This window comes from Typopeltis vanoorti, chromosome 18, assembly GCF_054136105.1.
Source record: "Typopeltis vanoorti isolate ZY-2024b chromosome 18, IOZ_Tvanoo_1.0, whole genome shotgun sequence".
In the NCBI taxonomy this organism is placed as follows: Eukaryota; Metazoa; Arthropoda; class Arachnida; order Uropygi; family Thelyphonidae; genus Typopeltis; species Typopeltis vanoorti.
The window spans coordinates 60,023,735-60,041,302 of NC_143566.1; the positions used below are offsets into that span (position 1 = coordinate 60,023,735).

The following is a 17,568-nucleotide window of genomic DNA, read 5'->3' on the forward strand; positions in this document are numbered from 1 at the left end:
TGTTGCCAAAAGTATCCAGACAGTAACTGTTTGTATTTCCCCTGTTGCTATATGAGCTCAGGCCTCCTTTAGCTGCTATTATCCTTCAGTGTAGGCTCTCCATTAAGTTCTAATAAGCTGCTTGTAGAATTTGTTTCCATTGCTCCTATAGTATGGCAAACTGATGAGTTGGACAAGTAGATCTGGCATGCAACTTCACTCCAGCTCATCCCAAAGATGTTCAATTTTATTCTCATTCTTTGAGGGTTGAGACTTTGGGCTGGCCAGATTAGTTCTTCCACCTCCATGTCATCAAAAGCGTGAAGCTCTAGAGCCCTTGCTTTGTGAGCAGGTGCATTATTATGCCGATACAAGTCGGGTCCTATTGCAAATTGTTGCACATCTTGGGAAAAATGTAATTGCCCAAAATGTCAGTGTAGGCATGAGAATTTCAAGATCTGAACACAGAAAATAGTGGATCCAGTCCAAACCACAAAAAAAAATAGTCCTAGGCCATTATACCGCCTCCAAATTTCACAGTTGATGTAAGACATTCTCGTAAATATGGTTCACCAGGCATGTCAGGTCCAGACACATCCATTGGATTGCCAGATTGTGTATCGTGATTCATCACTCCACAGGATCCCCTTCCATTGATCCACAAGCACAATGATGGTGTCGTCTGTACCATTCCAGATGACAAATGTAATCAAGGACTTGTGAGCCTCAGCACAATATGAAACCCAAGGGCAAACACCTCCAAGCAAAGTTTTGTCACTGACATCTGTTACAGAACTCATGTGGAAGTCATTTGATTTATTGATTGATCAAAGGCTGATGATTTACTGTGGCAAAAGGCATGCAGTCTGGATTTGTCAGTTTATTCGGCCTAGCACTTTGGAGGAGGGGTTTAGTGATTTCAGCATGTTTCCACTTCATTCACCTAACTGACAGTAGAGCAGGGTGTCCAATGTGGCATAAATCTTTCTGACTGAATGAACGAATTTGTGGGCTCCAACTATCATGGCATGTTCAAACAGACTCAACTGTTTTTGTCAGCTAATGTTTACACTGACAATGTCGACGTGCATATGCATACATAGTTGGGGACATATATCTGCATCATACAGGTGAGGCAATGTAGAACTGTGAGGGGATGTCTGAACACTTTTGCCAACATAGTGTATTGTTTTATATATAAATCATTCTTCATTCAATTATTTCTTCTTCATTAGTATTAATCTTGTAGTGGCTAAGATTATAAGCCTACAAAGAGGGAAAACTCAAAATTTTGAGTTATTTTTGGACAGCATCAAAAATGAGATGGCAGGTAGGATAGTTCCTCCATACACTCAATTTGCACACATTAAGAGGCTCAAGGGTTTATTAAAGGTTTTACCTAATTTACTTTTGTAAAAGAAGTTTTCATTTCTCTAAACTCCACTAGGCTTTATGAAAGCACACAAGTACTGTTAAGTGTGAATTGCAAACAAAAAACTGGCATAACAAAATTTAAGAAGGTTATCTTATATAAAGGCTTACAATCTTAGCTAGTATGAGATTAATTCTGGCTAAGAAATGATTGAATAAAGGAAGATTTACATTAAACAATATCTGGATTATGGTAAATCCAAACATAAAATTACACATTAATCCCCTGTTATTATTAAGCAACCTCGTTTCAAAGAACTTCATATAATATACATCATCATCATCTTGTGTAGTCCCATCTCATTAATTTAACTGATAACCTAACTATCGGTATATATGGCTTTTAACAGTGGAATCTGTATTGCTGTGGATATGTACTGAAGGACTGTGGGTCTTTTCATGCAAGTCTTTTTTTCACTTGGTGATTGAGCAAGAAAACTGCTCTCAGCCAATGGTACTTGTGTAATATCCTGGGATGTTCTCCATTTATCACGAGCATAGGTGATAATACACTGAATAACTGCCTGAATACTTTGTGTAAATTCTGTGTTAATAATATTACTTCACTCAAAAACTTACATTTGAACTAAGGTATTGTGTATAATAAATGCAGTGCAAAACAATTTTGCATTAATCAAAAACCACCATTGAATTAAATACTTGGATATTTATGGCTTTACTATATTTTCTCCAGTATGTCTATAGGAGGAATTCCAGAGGAAACATCTGTCCCCCATAAGCTGGGTAAGCCATGAAAGATCTTATACACCGTGAAGAATACAACTGCAACTGGCAAATGCTTTGGCCTAGGTAACTTTAAACTTTCAGAATTGTTACTGTTATTATTGGAGCCATGAAGACCAACTAATCACAAATTTATAATTTGAAAGTTCGTACAATACCTGTTAATCCCAAATTGTCAATAGTAGGATCACCCGTGGGAAGGTTAGGATTGGTAAAATCCCGGCTCTTCTCATTATTATACTTAACATTCAAATTGGTTAACTTTGAATATTCCACTCGAAGAGTGCAACAAGCATTATAAATATTTTGGCCATCTAGAGACTGCAACAAAATTAAATACCCTGTGTCAGTAAGTTAAATAAAAAAAAATGCTAATGAAAAAGAGAGAAAAAATGACCTACAAAAGACATCTAATCAATGTGTAATTAGACTTATGCACTAGTTATAATATTACATTTTAATAAGGAGCTTAATACCTTATTAGGATATTTTATATAGTTATATGGATATGAACAAAGAATTTGTTCTGCTAAGTGGATTAGCAGACCATGTGCTGGAACCATAAGTGCAGTTAGATGGAGAAAAACTGTTACATAAAACAGCTGTCTTTGCTGACAGGCTGTAGTCAAAAAATTGAATTTGAATGCTTGCTTGATATTCTCTGTTCATATTAAAATCTTTGTGTACAGTGTTATCTTTATCCTTGGTAATTCCTCTGTTACTATTAGCACAAAAAGTAAAATATAGGTTAAATACTCTCCAACCAACAGGCTGCAGTGCAAGCACATCCCGCTGTGTGTATGGATATTTGCGATTATTGATGAACAACCCCTCCCCCCTTTCCTGGAATTTGCTTCTTAATGCAGACTTGAGTATTCCTCAGGATTACTAAATGTGAAATTTTGCACTCAAAGGCAGTCATTGATTCAACAACTGGATCAGTTGTCACTGCAAATGAGGTCTCGGCCCAAAGACTGGGAAATACAGATTAGTAAAGAAGTACGACATTTCTTACATTGAGCCATATATTGATCCTGAATGAAATTTCCAAGTAGGCAAAAATTGATGGTTTTCTTCCCCTTTAAGAAAGTTTCTCAATCCTCCACCTACAGTGTCAATAAGGATGATAAGCGAGTTAAATATTTATTCTTCCACTTAGTAAGAGAATTATTTCCTCCACATACCGTATTTACTCGAATAACTCGCGCTTTTTCACAAAATTAAAGCTAAAAAATCGTGGTGAAAGATATATGCGGGGATTTTCAGAAACTCAAGAAAAGTTTTCAGGAAAAAAAATTAAATTGGGTATGACTAACCAAGAATCTCCTATTCCTATTCATGATTGTTATTTCCGGTCTAGAGAGTGGTTTCCTTGTATGCATCTTACCCCAATAGAATCATCTTCTTTCCCCATTATTTCAAGCAAAAATTACCAGTAATTTACAAGACTTGAGATACATAATGAACAATCCTTCACGAATGACTAATGAGAAGTGAAAGCAGAGCGCAAAGTAGACAGCAATGGTAGGCTGGTAGAAATAGCCCCGTTACGAAGATGTGCATATGATTGATGGAGTATTAACAAAAGATTGTACGGCCCAAAGATAAAAGCAAACCGACAATTTTTGAGATGAAATGCTAATTCTCTTCAACAGAATTCCATAATATCTGAAACTGCCATAACAACATTCACTATATATTTCTTGGTTTTAAGATGTTAGACACGTTTGGTTGAATTTTATTGCTGCTCACTAACTAAAAACAATTGTTTTTAGTTAGATACTGTGTTTGTCGGTGTAACATATAGTTTTGCTCGAGTCTATACAGCATAGTTTTCTGTGGGAGAGGACATGTAATTCATTAGCTACCACCCTTTTTTATCCCACTTATCTCTAATTGCACTATTTGTAGAGAAACATATTACACACACTGCAAACGTCACTGTACCTTATTCAGCGATACAATAAAATTGCTTGTTTTTCTTGCATCTGCAGTATAGTGGCTATTTGGTGACATGGGGAGTTATAATCAAGTTACAATCGCCTTGAAGTGAACGTGTTGACACTTTTTTCGTGTGCGAGATACATGCCAAACTTTTTAATTTATTTTTTTCGTAAAGTAAAATAAGAAGTGAGTTATACATGACAGCAAGTTACCATATTTATCGGCATATAAGAAACACTTTTTTCCTTTGAAAATAGGTCTGAAAAACAGGATGCATCTTATACATCGATACTCAGTTTTTTTTATTACTTTCATTTCTGGAAATTTTCTCTGTTCCGAGTTACGCTATTTCTTTACTGCTTCCTTGGTGTGCGAAAGCATTCCAATCACGTTAGTTACGTATTCCAGTTATGGATAGATAACATTTGATCTAGGTGCTCTGGCGGACTGTTGAAGCCTGCCCTGCTACTATGGGATCAGTTTTGTTCTCACAGAACAGATGTTAAAAATAAACTCAAGGAATTGAAAACTCAGTTAGCTGTAATTTCAGGAGGTCTAACTAGTCAGCTTCAACCATTAGATGTCTGTATTAATAAACCATTTCAGGGATTTATGAAGGAGAAGTGGAACACCTGCATCCAGAAGACTGCTGGATGCAGTCTTCAGATTTTGAGGTTACGTCATCAGGAAGAATGAAGAGGCCTAACATTTCGCAAGTTTGTGAGTGGGTCAAAGCTCCATGGGATACTGTGAAAACTGAGACAGTGGTTAAATCATTTAAGAAGTGTGGCAGTAGATGGTACACTGTATGGTACAGAGGACAATTTTGTTGTATGAGAACTCAGATTCTGATTTAGAAGAGGTTTCAAGTGTCTCTTCATTTAGCTCTAGAGATTTCTGGGTTTTGAAGAAGATTAATAGGTGGGTACTCTTTCCTAGTTAGATTGGGTATTTGTTGAAAGTAGACCTACTCATTACTTTATATTTGAAATACTGTAAATTCATTGTAATATTCAGTGATAGTTTTTTTTCCCCCTAAAAAATGTGTACAAAATAGGGGTTCATCTTAGGCCGTTGCCACTTATACGCCAGCAAATACTGTATATTCGAGTAAATATTACTGTCAACAGTGTGTTTGAGAGCAAGTACTAAATAAAACTGTCTTCATATCAAATATCACATCACTTATCTGACTCTCCAATGATACTATGACATCTAATGAACAGATTGATTCCATAGATTTTTTATAACAGGTTGTCAAATAATGTGTTATCTTTTGCTTTCATTTTTTTTATTAATATGCAGTAGAGTGGATATTAGCATGTCCAATGCTATTTTTTTTTCTAAAATTTAGCATTTCATTTAAATTGACTTATAATTTTTCATGAAAAATTTTAATATTCATTGTATCAACATTAATAATCATCAATTAATAAACTAATTATTTTAATATTTTCTTAAAAAGAAAATAATGTTACAAAAGGATTTCTCAGATATTCTTTATTAGAACATCAACTATATCTTGCATTGTAATAGCAACAGAAAGCAATGTTTAGATTACTTATATCACAGAAAGGACTAAATTCATGGCTCTATATATAAAATTCTGTTACCTCTTAATTGCAATTACTTATTATTATTAAGAGATCTCCAGGGAAGGCAGGAACTTATTAAGGGAGACCATACTATTTGCACCAGCTATCATACCTGTTCTTGAATTCATTCATGCTACTTGCACACAACATTCACACTACTCTATGAGAGAAAATTCTAGCCCCCCGCCCCATGACAGCATTCATTCTCAACTTCCATTGATGCCCTTGCATATTTTCCCCATCCTCCATAAAATGGAAAAATTCCAATGAAATTCTGTATGACCCTTTCAGAAGTTAGTAAGTCTCAATCATATTACCCCTTTTTCTGCTGTTTGCTAGTGTCTGCAGCCTACAAATTCTCAATCTGTCTTCATAATCTATATTCCACAATCCTGATATCATTTTTAACACTCCTTTTTACTCTCTCTCTCCACTATATCAAAATCACCACAGAAACAAGAAGACCAGACCTGCAAGCAATAGTCCAAGTGAAGTCTTATCAAGGCCTTATAAAGAGGCAAAATGACTTCCTTATCTTTACATGTCAAGGTTCGTTTCAGCATTGCCATTATTTTCGGAGTTGTATTTGCAATTTTTGCTATGACCTTTGAACTTCCTGCCTGCTAAAACTCCAAGATCCCTAGAGTCATCAGTTTCTTCAAGTACAATCCCACCAATATAATAAGAAATTGGATATCAAACAAAGTGCATGACTTTACATTTATTAACATTGAAACAATGGACATTTTCACATGCCCACAGTTCCAGCCTATTGAAATCATTCTGAAAGTACTGCATATCAGCAGCACTCCTGATTACTTTCATATCTTTGCATCAGCAAATAGCCTTGTCACATGACAAATCCTTTCCAATGTCAGTAATGTACAGATTGAATAACAATGAACCAAGGACTAATCCTTGAGGCACACCATTGATTACCTTGAATCTTGCAGATTCACACCACCCCATATACCACTTTTTGATGAGTCATCAGCCATCCTCTTATCCATGCCAATAGTTTATAATCCAATTCCATATTCTCCAATTTATGCAACAGTATTCCATGCTGTATTGTCTAAAGCCTTAGCAAAATCCAAAAGTATCATGGTATATCATTCCCCTTGTCTAGCTCAGTGGTAACATTGTTATAGAATGTGAGCACGTTGCTAAAATATGGCCCTTCCCCTAGTCAACCCATGCTATTCGTTGCAAAGTAGGAGATTCTCTGTCAACACATTTCTGAATGCAAGCCGTAACCAACTTTTCTATAATATTCACCACCACTCCTGAGATACTGATTGGTCGATGATTGGATAAATGCATGTGGTAATCCCATCGTAGAAGGGATTACCATACATTCTTTCTGCTCCTGTTGAATGTTAACTTGTTCTGGGACTCAAATTATATAGCCTGGTCAAGGGAATAGCCAGTTTAGCTGAACACTCTTAGCATCCGTGCTGATATCCAATCAGATCCTATTGCAGAATTCTTATTCAGTTTGTGCAACAGCTCTAGCACTTCCTCCTCACCCACGAGTTTCCTCTTACGGTCAAGATGTAACGGTGAATTCTTGTTGTATATACTAAATTGATAGCGTTTAACAAAATGGCTGCTCATTAATTGAACAATCACTTCTACATTAGTCACTCACATACCATCTGCATTCAATAGAGTTATTCTTTCAAATTCATTCTTTCTTTTACTTGCAGCATAGCAATAGAATTCTTTTGGACTGTCTTCAGTTTGCAGAGCTAGTTTCTTTTCATACACTTAGCTCTGTTTCAAACACTTGCGACTGTTCTGGCCTTCTGCTTATAATTATCGTAACTGACATCATCCTTATGCACACAATATTTATTCCTGATCTTTTTCTTAAAAACCTCTTGCTTAGATTACCCATCCATTTCACTCCTACTCAATTTATTCTTTGAACTTTAGGGATACATTCTGATATTGCATCATTTAAGTATTTTTTAAACACTTCCCATGCACTGTCAATATCCGTCCCATCCAATAACTGATACCATGGCACAGAATCCAGTATAACTCTTTGGTGGTCATGATTGCCTATTTTATAGTTCAGCATGTAATTTTTCTGAATGGAACATTCATAAGCTTAGCCACTTCCCAAGTGAGTACTGTATAATCATCATCTCTAACTGCAGACAGAATAGCTACATCTTTAACGAAACCTGAAACCCCCTTTAACGCTATAATCAGATCTAACACTAATCTCAAGATCCTTCTGTGACATGCTGCTTGAGGAAGCTGTCTCATAACAGCTCAATAAATTCAGTTTCATTCTTCTCATGCAATTTCACAGCTACCCAATCAATGTTTGGATAGTCTTCCATTGTGATTACACTTTTCACACCCATTGTTTTATTTATTGATTCATTTCTTCATCACTGGCAACCAATCCCCCAAGTCTATATCTATGCCCCTCTGTGTATTTAATCTTGTTAGACTCCACCTCACACCAGATAGCTTCAAACTCACTGCCACATGAAATATTGTTACTAGTATTGCAGTCATAGGTCGCAACTCTAACTTGTTTCAGAACATTAGCAGCATACCCTTCATCTCCAATCCTGTCTGGCTTCCTAAAAATACTGCACTAGGTTTTCAAGAAAGCGGTGCACGTAAAGAATATAAGTTAGACATAAAATAATCCAATAATATTTACACATTTTGTGGAACTATACTAAAAAAACAGGTTAATCTTAAAAAAAAAAACTAATGTAAGGCACATGAACAAATACATTTCAAAAAATTTGCTGGTTATCACTAAGCAATGAAACAGGAGATTACTAAAATCACACTCCTCTTTGCTGATGATCAGCAATAATTCCCGATTCTGAAGATAATCTTCAGAATCAAGTAAAGAAATACAATTCGAAAGAGCATTTTAAAAGATTGCACATGGGAAAACTAACCAAAAATAAGTTCATTTATAAACCATCAGGAAAAAAAGGACCTGGCTGTCCTCTGAAAAGGCTGAAGCCAAAACAGCCCTAAATCCTTGAAATGCATAATGACCCCAAATGGAGTAAAAATTATGCTGAAAAATTATAACACAAAATGGTACCAAATACCAGTGTTAATTAATTTTAGTAATTTTAATGTTTTAACAGAATGGTATTGAGGGATTTATTTTATGTATATCATTATATGTTTATACTCTTGTTTACTACGTGTGCAAAGCATTTGTTGCAAAAATTCTGTAGAGAAAAAGAACATTTTGAAATGTTTTAAATATTTAAAGAAATTGATGACATGAATGAGAAAGGGGGGAAAAAGTTAAACACTAACATTTCAATGGTAGTCGTATATTTTAATCTGTATGAAAATCAGGAGTGTTCATTTCCGAATACCTTTGGGAACTGTAGGCATTGCAAGTGCAAATCTTGCTATTTCATTAGTTCAGGCCTGCTATACTTTACAGAAACTAGTATTACTTGATTCCTCACATTTTATTACATATTTCAAAAATTTAAATATGCAACCAACTTCGTTTATCCTTTTTTGTATGATAAAATCTTAACAGAAACAAGACATGCGATATTTTAAATATGAAAAATAGAGACAAATGCTTTAATATAATGATAAGGAATAAATAAAGAAAAAATAAATAAATCCATGTCAAGCAGCTGATTTTCCTATAGGCTAATTGAGGCACACTTTATTCCAACGAGCAGCAAAAATTAGCAAAACTTTCATTCAATAGTGACTTTCATTCAGCATAGAAAAACTAAATGTTATGTCAAGGACATTTAATCAGTTTGCTTAGTGCATTATTTCACTATAATGATTATGAGTTGAGATATACTAAAACTATACTAAATTAACATACCAGTTTAGCAGCCTGTGCTGTGATAACATCAGGGTACTGAATAAGAGCCTGGAATGTATCTGAAATATAGAAATTAACATCATTACATTAGAACACAAAAGTTAGGTTGGTCTAGTTAACTGCTTACAATATTCACATCAAATATCCTTGAAAATGAATCACAATACCCCTTGGCCAACAAATTTAAATCATATTACACCTAGAATTTTTGTTTTTGCTGTACCAAACTCAGATCAGTTAAACAAGATGACAGACATGTGAAGTCCTTTATACACTTTAAGAGATTAACTATAAGTAACTAGTTTAGTATTATTGCACCTACTTATGAGCTGCAAGTCTGTAGGTCAAATTCCAGGCACTGAGGCATATTACAGTCAGGTGAAAACTGTGCATTCAATCATTTCACATCTACCAATAATTGTGAAACCATAGAAGACACACTAAACAAACAAGGAAATAAAATAAAATGAAAGAAAACAAATGAGAGCTATTAAAAGGATAAGCTGGATAAGACTGAAAAAAGCAAGCTACATGCATAATAATCCCATCACATTAAGCTAGCTCAACTGGCTGAAAGGATAGTATTGATGCTCTTTAACCCACAGATCTTAGAATCCCGTATCATGGCTGTTTGTTGAACTCTTTATGCAATATTTGATCATCCAGTGTGAAACTACCATCTTGTTTACTGCAGACATGAAATTATGGGGAGGGAGAATATCCTATTTGGTCCCTACCTAGAGCTGAGAAATTGGATTTATCTTTACTAACGGACTTTATGAATGGATTATCTAGTCCACTCATAGTAGTAAAAGTATAATACATTCAACTTCCACTGGCAAAATTCATATCATAAGACTTTCGAGTAAGCTTCTTTTAAAAAAAAGAAGTAATTTTAACAATATTGTGAAATGCTCAGGGTGTTCAGTGGATTTTCATGCATCACCGGTAATTTAAGATCCAGTTCACCATTGGGGGAAGAGAAGCATACAGAAATTAGTTTAGTGATAATGCAGAATTCCTTCTGAAGTGCACCTCAAGAATGGACTAAGTATTTCCAGGTATTAAAAAAAAAAAAAAAAGCAATTATTAGAAAGAAGACATAATGGGATTTATTTAATAGCAATTATTATTGCTATTAAATAAATCCCATTATGTCTTCTTTCTCTGAGAAAAAGATACCAGAGGATTTATTGCAGCACCTTCCATAAAAATTTGGAAAATGTTTATCAAAGAATATCCATGGAAAGATGTTTTAAATCAATGTTATTTATCTTTACAATTCAAGTGTAATTAGGGACAAAAGAAAATGATATATACACATCCTCAATGGGCATACAGGATATGATGATAGTACATCAAAAGTTTACATAATCACTAGCTTATCAACAATTTTCTTCAAAGTCAGTCTACTACCAGGACTGTAATATTAGATTTTATATATGGATCTTCTAAAGCATTTGTATCATCAATTCACCTGGCATCAAATACTGCTTTGCTGATCTTTCCTCTTCTATTCTGTTTAAGTGACCATAACACCTGGTATAAGTTCTGCCCACACATTCCTTCAATTTTAATATGGCTCTACGATGGTGCCATCTATTCATTCCCCTAATATTAATATTATTATTTTTTTTTTTTTTTTTAAGAACTTTCATACATGTAGGCTCTAATCTTTAGGATCCTGGATATTGTAGCTGTGTGGACATATTTGTAAACGCCACAATGACAGAAAAACAGAAAAAAAAAATGGTAAAAAGCATTTTAAAAAAATTACATCTTTAAACAGTATCTGAAAAGTTAATCAACTAGTGAAAAAAAAAAAAGAAAAAAAATTTACACTCATACTTACTGTTTTTGGTAAATGTTACTATCTTCAGTACTTTCCCAACACGAGAAAATATCTAAGAATAGAAAAGCATAATCAACATGTATTCTAACTCTGAATAAGTTTAGACAGACACACACTTTGCAACTAGCAGGTTAAAAAACAAAAATTTCATCTTATACCAGGAAATCAAGCAATGTTAGAATAAATAAAATTCTGATAGTGAACAACAGTTTGTAGCCTTATCAAAAATCCATTACTACTTTTATCTTAATGCTATGATTTCAAAGAGAAATTGCAGGATGGGGGATTAACATTGGCCATGTGTTACTCAACTGGAAAAATTTGAGATGGTCTAACTTTCTTAGCATAGCAACTGGTTGCCAAGAACATATGCTCTAATTCCTATAAGATATATGGAACATGTCTAGGAAGGTTAGGTGTTATTATCAGGGTAATATAATGGACTAATATGCTAGATAATGGCTATGTTATAGAGCTATATTCTCATAATCAAATTTGTGCATTTTCCAAATCATTATCATCATCATACCTTTAAAACAAAAGTTCAGATTACTTTATTTAATGGCATTTGTTTCAGCAGTTAAATTAGAATTAGATTTTTAGCCCTTTTCCTATATAATATAAGAAAATGCATATTTAGAGAATATGTTCTCTCAATATATGGAGTTGTTTTCCAAGGCTATATCATGAAAGTCAGTCTGACATTACAATCAAATTGGCAATTTTTGTCTATTTTGTGTTTTCTCCTAGAATTAGTTTTTTTACAGTATACTACCACTGATTTTTTTTTATTGTATTAGATATATTTCATAATATTCTGCTGCAATAAAGAACAGCTGTAAAATGGCCCCAAGAATACACAAGAACAATAAAGCAGCAATGAAGAAGAAAAGGCTGGCAAATAGCAAAGCTAAGGACAAAAAAATGCTTGCCAAACTAAACAGAAATATGTCAATACAGAAAGTAGGATAGTGAAAATGAATTAACTTTCAAAATGAACACTAAAACAAATTATTAGAAAGGATAACGTGCAAAGTTGAGGGAAGTTGAGGTTTGCTTAGAAAAGCATAGAAAGGGGAAAAAAAGTTAAAATAGCAAAAGATGAAAAAAAAAAAAAAGCACTGATGCATGCAGGATATTGCGAGTGATAATCAGTTAAGTAAAATAAAATTTAAAAAAATAAGATTCAGTATGGATTCATAATTATGACGTCATCAATGAACTATTATTTTTCTTTTCTTTTTTTTTTTTTGTCCAGTTTCAGTGAGGGAAAATCAAAAATGTAACATGCAACTGAAAACAGCAAAGACATAGTAGTTTTAGTATGCATATACACAATTTGATATAGTATGTATGAAAACAAAGGATTTCTGGAAGAAGCAAGAGTGAAAAGGGATAAAGTGGAAATCATTAGTCTGTCACCAAGATATGAGAATATTAAATTAAGATAAAAGGCAATGATGGCAAGCAACTTAGTGTGTAGGCTGTGCAGGATCGGTTGTGAGTTTTGGGCTGTTTGGAGTACATTCAAGGGAGGAATGGTATGCATTTTGGTATCAGGAGTCTGCAGAAATTTATTGGTATAAGACTGAATAAGGTGCACACCCGAAATTCATCAACGGTATTTGGGATTTATAGTGTTAGCAGTTGTACTTGTAAGAAGTGGTGTCTTGAGTAGAAAAGTACGCAATGTGTCAGGAAAATCTACAGTGCACGTCAATATAAGAAAAAAAAATCTGTTCCCATTTGGAGCTCTGGGCATTATCAAAAGAAAGGGGAAATGAAGTGAGATCTCTCCCGTAAAAGATATGACAGGACAGTGTTTCAGTAGAATTGAAGGGAAGAAATTTTATCCTTACAGGCTGAAACAATATCAGAGAAAAAATTATGGAGAAACAATTTTTTTTTTAATGATTATGCACTATAATGTGCATGTGTTTGTCAAATGATGAGTAATTAAGTGTAATATAATCAACTCAGCCATGGATAGCATTTGAGGTCAGTGAGTGTGAAGGGAAGGGGGGGGGAAGATTGTTAGAAATTATTGATTACTCATTTTGGTCTTTAATTTTACGCTTTGCAGTATCTGTACTTAAATGTTTCAAAATCTTATATACATTGGATCTTATTTTATATAAATCATGTTCTAAATTAGAAACAAATTTGTTCCATGATTCTCTTATCTTTTTCTGACTTCTCTTTTAGCTATGGCTCTCATTCTTTAATATTCTATTTCATCTTTTAATCTTTTATTGCTTAAATTTGTGATACACTTCCCTTCATTTTGATTATTTCTTTGATTGTATCATCCCATTATCTTCAGTTTTTTTCTTTTTATTGAATTTTTTGGTTTTTCCTAAGCTTTCATTTGCTGCTGTATTTAGTATCGTTTTTATATTAAGCCATTCTATTTCTTCATTTTATTTTATCTAAATATTGGTTAATTCTTTGTTCATATAGCCATTGTATTGTTATGTCACAATTAGTTTTATAAACAAATGTTGTAAACTTTCTTTCTGTTCTTTTTATTTGTAGTCATTTAGGTAATAATCTTAGTTTTATTTTAACGAGGAAGTGGTCACTACTTATTTCATATCCTATGTGGACTGAAACATCTAAAGAAAACTTTGATGTCTTTTCATTTAAGATAAAGTAATCTAATATTGATTTTCATCCTCTTGCTGCCCAAGTATATTTATGTATGTCTTTATGTTTATAGAAAGAATTCATTATTTTAAGGTTATTATAAACTACAAAGTGAATCATTTTTACCATTCCAGTTTAGAGTATGTTAGCCATATATTCCTACATTATTAATTTTCATGTTTCCAATTCTTGCATTTAAGTCTCCTGCTAATATTACACAATCATATTTATTTATTTTATTATACATATATTTGTAATTGATTATAAAATTCAATATTATCACCTTCTCTTCCTTCTTCTGGGGCATATAAACCAATTATTATTAAACAAGTTTTAAATTACAAAGTATTAGGAAAAAGAAAACCAGGACATCCCCTAAAGAGATTCAACAATGACTTTTAAAGCCAGTACAGGCAAGCCACTCTAGGCCTAAATGCTTGAAAAGGGGACGATGATGATGATAAAAATATGTATCATCGATTTAATAATTTTGAGATCATAAATACATTTCAAGCTCTTTTTCCTGAAATTCAATCTCCTCCCCATCAAGTCCAGGTCAACCCATTAATACTTGCACATTTGGTTCCATAATTAAGAGGGATTTTCTTAATGATTGTTCCAAGTAAGATTTATACAAGAATAATTATCAGCAGATCGAAATAAGTACAGAAAAATTGTTTAATTCAAATCAAGTGTAAAATGTGTACGAAAAAAAAAAGAGCAGCAAGTACCAAGTTAAACTTAACTTGGTACTACTTGCAGCTCTTGCATCAGAAGATGTTACTCTTGAACAAATCTAATACAAGTGCTTAGGGCCAACTAAACTGAATGACTGCTGTTCCAAATTTAGAATGAAAGCTTGCAAAAGGACAATGTTTATAGTAAGTTTACTATAATGCTGATAGCTAAAGTGTGAGCTTCACCTCATAATAGCACATAAAAGTTACAACTTTTTATTTTAGTTATCGATTTCCTTGTATTCAAAAAATTCAAAAGAAAAAATTTCAACTTATTAAACTGCTTAAATTTCTACCATGGCTGCAACTTGAGTCTTTGGAGTTGAAGATAATCGTGTAGTAAAAAATCAGCTTACTGGCTGCTTTAAAAAAATGCCAAGGTTATTTACGATGAAGAAAATGGTTAAATGTAACTAAGCAAATACTTACTTGGTAAAGGATATCAAGGGTAACGGGATAAATCTGGTTGTCAACAATAACCCTGAGTACAGTGTTTGGTCCGCCTTGGGTCTCACTTTGGTTAACAAGTGCCTGAGCAGCTTGCAGGGCTGCTTGGGTAGTTGCATGCTGAGTTCCAAACAACAATAAAAAAGAATACATCATATATATCTTTTGTCATAGAGTTTCAAATTTAAAATGTTGTGAAAATAATAAAATTTAATTTCAAAAAAGAAACTGAAATACACTATAGTCCGACCATAAAAGCAAGAGCTCTCATTGGCAGACTGGCAAGAAGTCAATTCATGTTGAAGGGGAGAAAGAAATAAGGCGATGTACGAATTGGTCACCAACACGCGAAATCATATGCTTTATACGTAAAATTTTCCAACTGTTATACAAGCAAAATAGTTACCACTTTATCAACTACAATGTTCATAAAAGAAAAGTTAATTTTTCAACATGTAATAATAAACAACTCATCCCACAATACGGATTGATTACCCCATTATCAGAATGGTTCTACTTCTTTTGACATGCGCAGAAGTGTCAAAGGGTCTTGTATCTGTGGGCGTACTATACCAAAAATTAAATTAAATTACAATGGTATGATTAAAAGAACTATACCAGAATGTAATCAACTCAGTATAGGAAAACTTGGGGTAATCATTGGAATAGTATTATAGTGTATTATTTGCCCTAGAGAATTTCCATTAGAATAGCACTGATGGTATGGGGACAATCAAAATGTTATTGTAATCTGTTATAGTAAATGAAATTACCATAATGGTTATTGCTACACTTTGAGTTGACTGCAAATTCTGAGAAATGCAATCCAAACCAGGTATGCCTCTTTTTATAGCAAACTAGCAGGGACCACAGGAATGGTTTATTCTTTTAATGGCAAATTCTTTTAGCAGAGCATTGTACATATGGGCTCTGATCAGCACTTTTCAGCAGTTGGTTAAAATGAAATCTATTGTAGTGCTGTTTGCTGTAACTGAGATGACTGTATAATGATGTTTAATGACTGATTGTGAATTGCTGATACACAGATACTGTTAGACTTACATTACAAAAACTTCAGTGTGTGTGTGTGTGTGTGTGTGTGTGTGTAGTCTTTAGGCAATGCAAAAATTTTACAAGCAGAGATCTAACAAGTCAATACAGTTGCAAAAAATTTAGAATGCTACTGTTAATCTACGAGAATACTGGTACATGTAGGTAGCGGCTACGCCATAAGGACTGGGTATTCTAGAAACTCTGTTCTTAATACATTCTCAAGTTACTTCCATGCTTCTGATAAGCAGATAGTGCTCATACCAGAAATGAAAATTAACACCTATTACCAGTCACAGATGTCTACAGTTGAGTTCAAAACGTAGTTAAAAACCAGAAACCTACTCATGCAAGCCAATTCTGATACTATTCAATTCCAATGTTCACAGCATCATAATGCAGTTTGAGCTGTAACTAACAAAACTATTTTGTACTAGTTGAAATTACAAACAAGACAATGTTTAAATCTGAGAGTTAATTTAGAAATAAAAGTCAATCATAGACTGGAGATCAGATAGCATCAATGGAAATATCATATTAAAAATAAGGATATGAAGAAAGATTTGATGTAGCTAACATTCAGGAATATGAAAGGAATCATTGGCAACAAAGTTTGGTAGGAAAAAGACCCAGAGAAAGAATCGCAAAGGGCAGAGGAGAAACTCTAAGTTAGTAGGTTAACAATAGCAACCACATAAATTTCTCCAAAAAGTTTTCAATGCCTTCCAAGTTCGAAAGTGTGTAGCATTGGCTACAAGGTCTGTTGTGGAACGAGCGCCAAATGGACAGAATCCATAATACAAATCATTGGACCTCCATGATATCAATTGTTGACCTTCTCCATTACTTTTGAAAGTACTGAGGTGAGGACATCAACAGTTAAATGGCCAACTTATCTCCTTTCTGAAGGATACATTAGTAAAGGCTTGCTTCTATACTGTTCAGCACGACATAAGTATGATAGCATGCATAGGCAACACAGGATGGATATTAATCCTGGAGCACAGTTTATACAACTGGAGAGATTTCATCAAGACCAAGAGATCTGTATCTAGATTAAGGATTTTTCTCATGCTTTTATATCAAAAGAACAAGTGTCATGCAGTGAGTTCTTCCTGGTAAAGTTGGATGAAGTTGATTTTCTTTATAAGAATTGGAGAAGACTAATGCCAATAAGAGCATGAGAGTGAAATAAGCTGCCAGAAGAAATGTGGAAAACATGGTGGTTAATATATTCAATTCTGAAATGATCAATGTTTTCGTAGCTACAAAATTCAGAACTGGTCAGAA

General features: G+C 33.7%; 1 protein-coding gene across 1 annotated transcript in view; it reads right to left on the reverse strand.

The window, feature by feature from the left end:
- heph (polypyrimidine tract-binding protein 1 heph) overlaps window positions 1–17,568 on the reverse strand; it is a 209,848-nt gene that overhangs the window by 71,557 nt on the left and 120,723 nt on the right. Inside the window, exons 6-9 of the mRNA XM_090407996.1 lie at window positions 15,211–15,348; window positions 11,399–11,450; window positions 9,547–9,605; window positions 2,313–2,475 (exon numbers count right to left, since the gene is read on the reverse strand). Coding sequence (XP_090264122.1) covers window positions 2,313–2,475; window positions 9,547–9,605; window positions 11,399–11,450; window positions 15,211–15,348 — 412 coding nt within the window. The remainder of the gene's footprint in view (window positions 1–2,312; window positions 2,476–9,546; window positions 9,606–11,398; window positions 11,451–15,210; window positions 15,349–17,568) is intronic.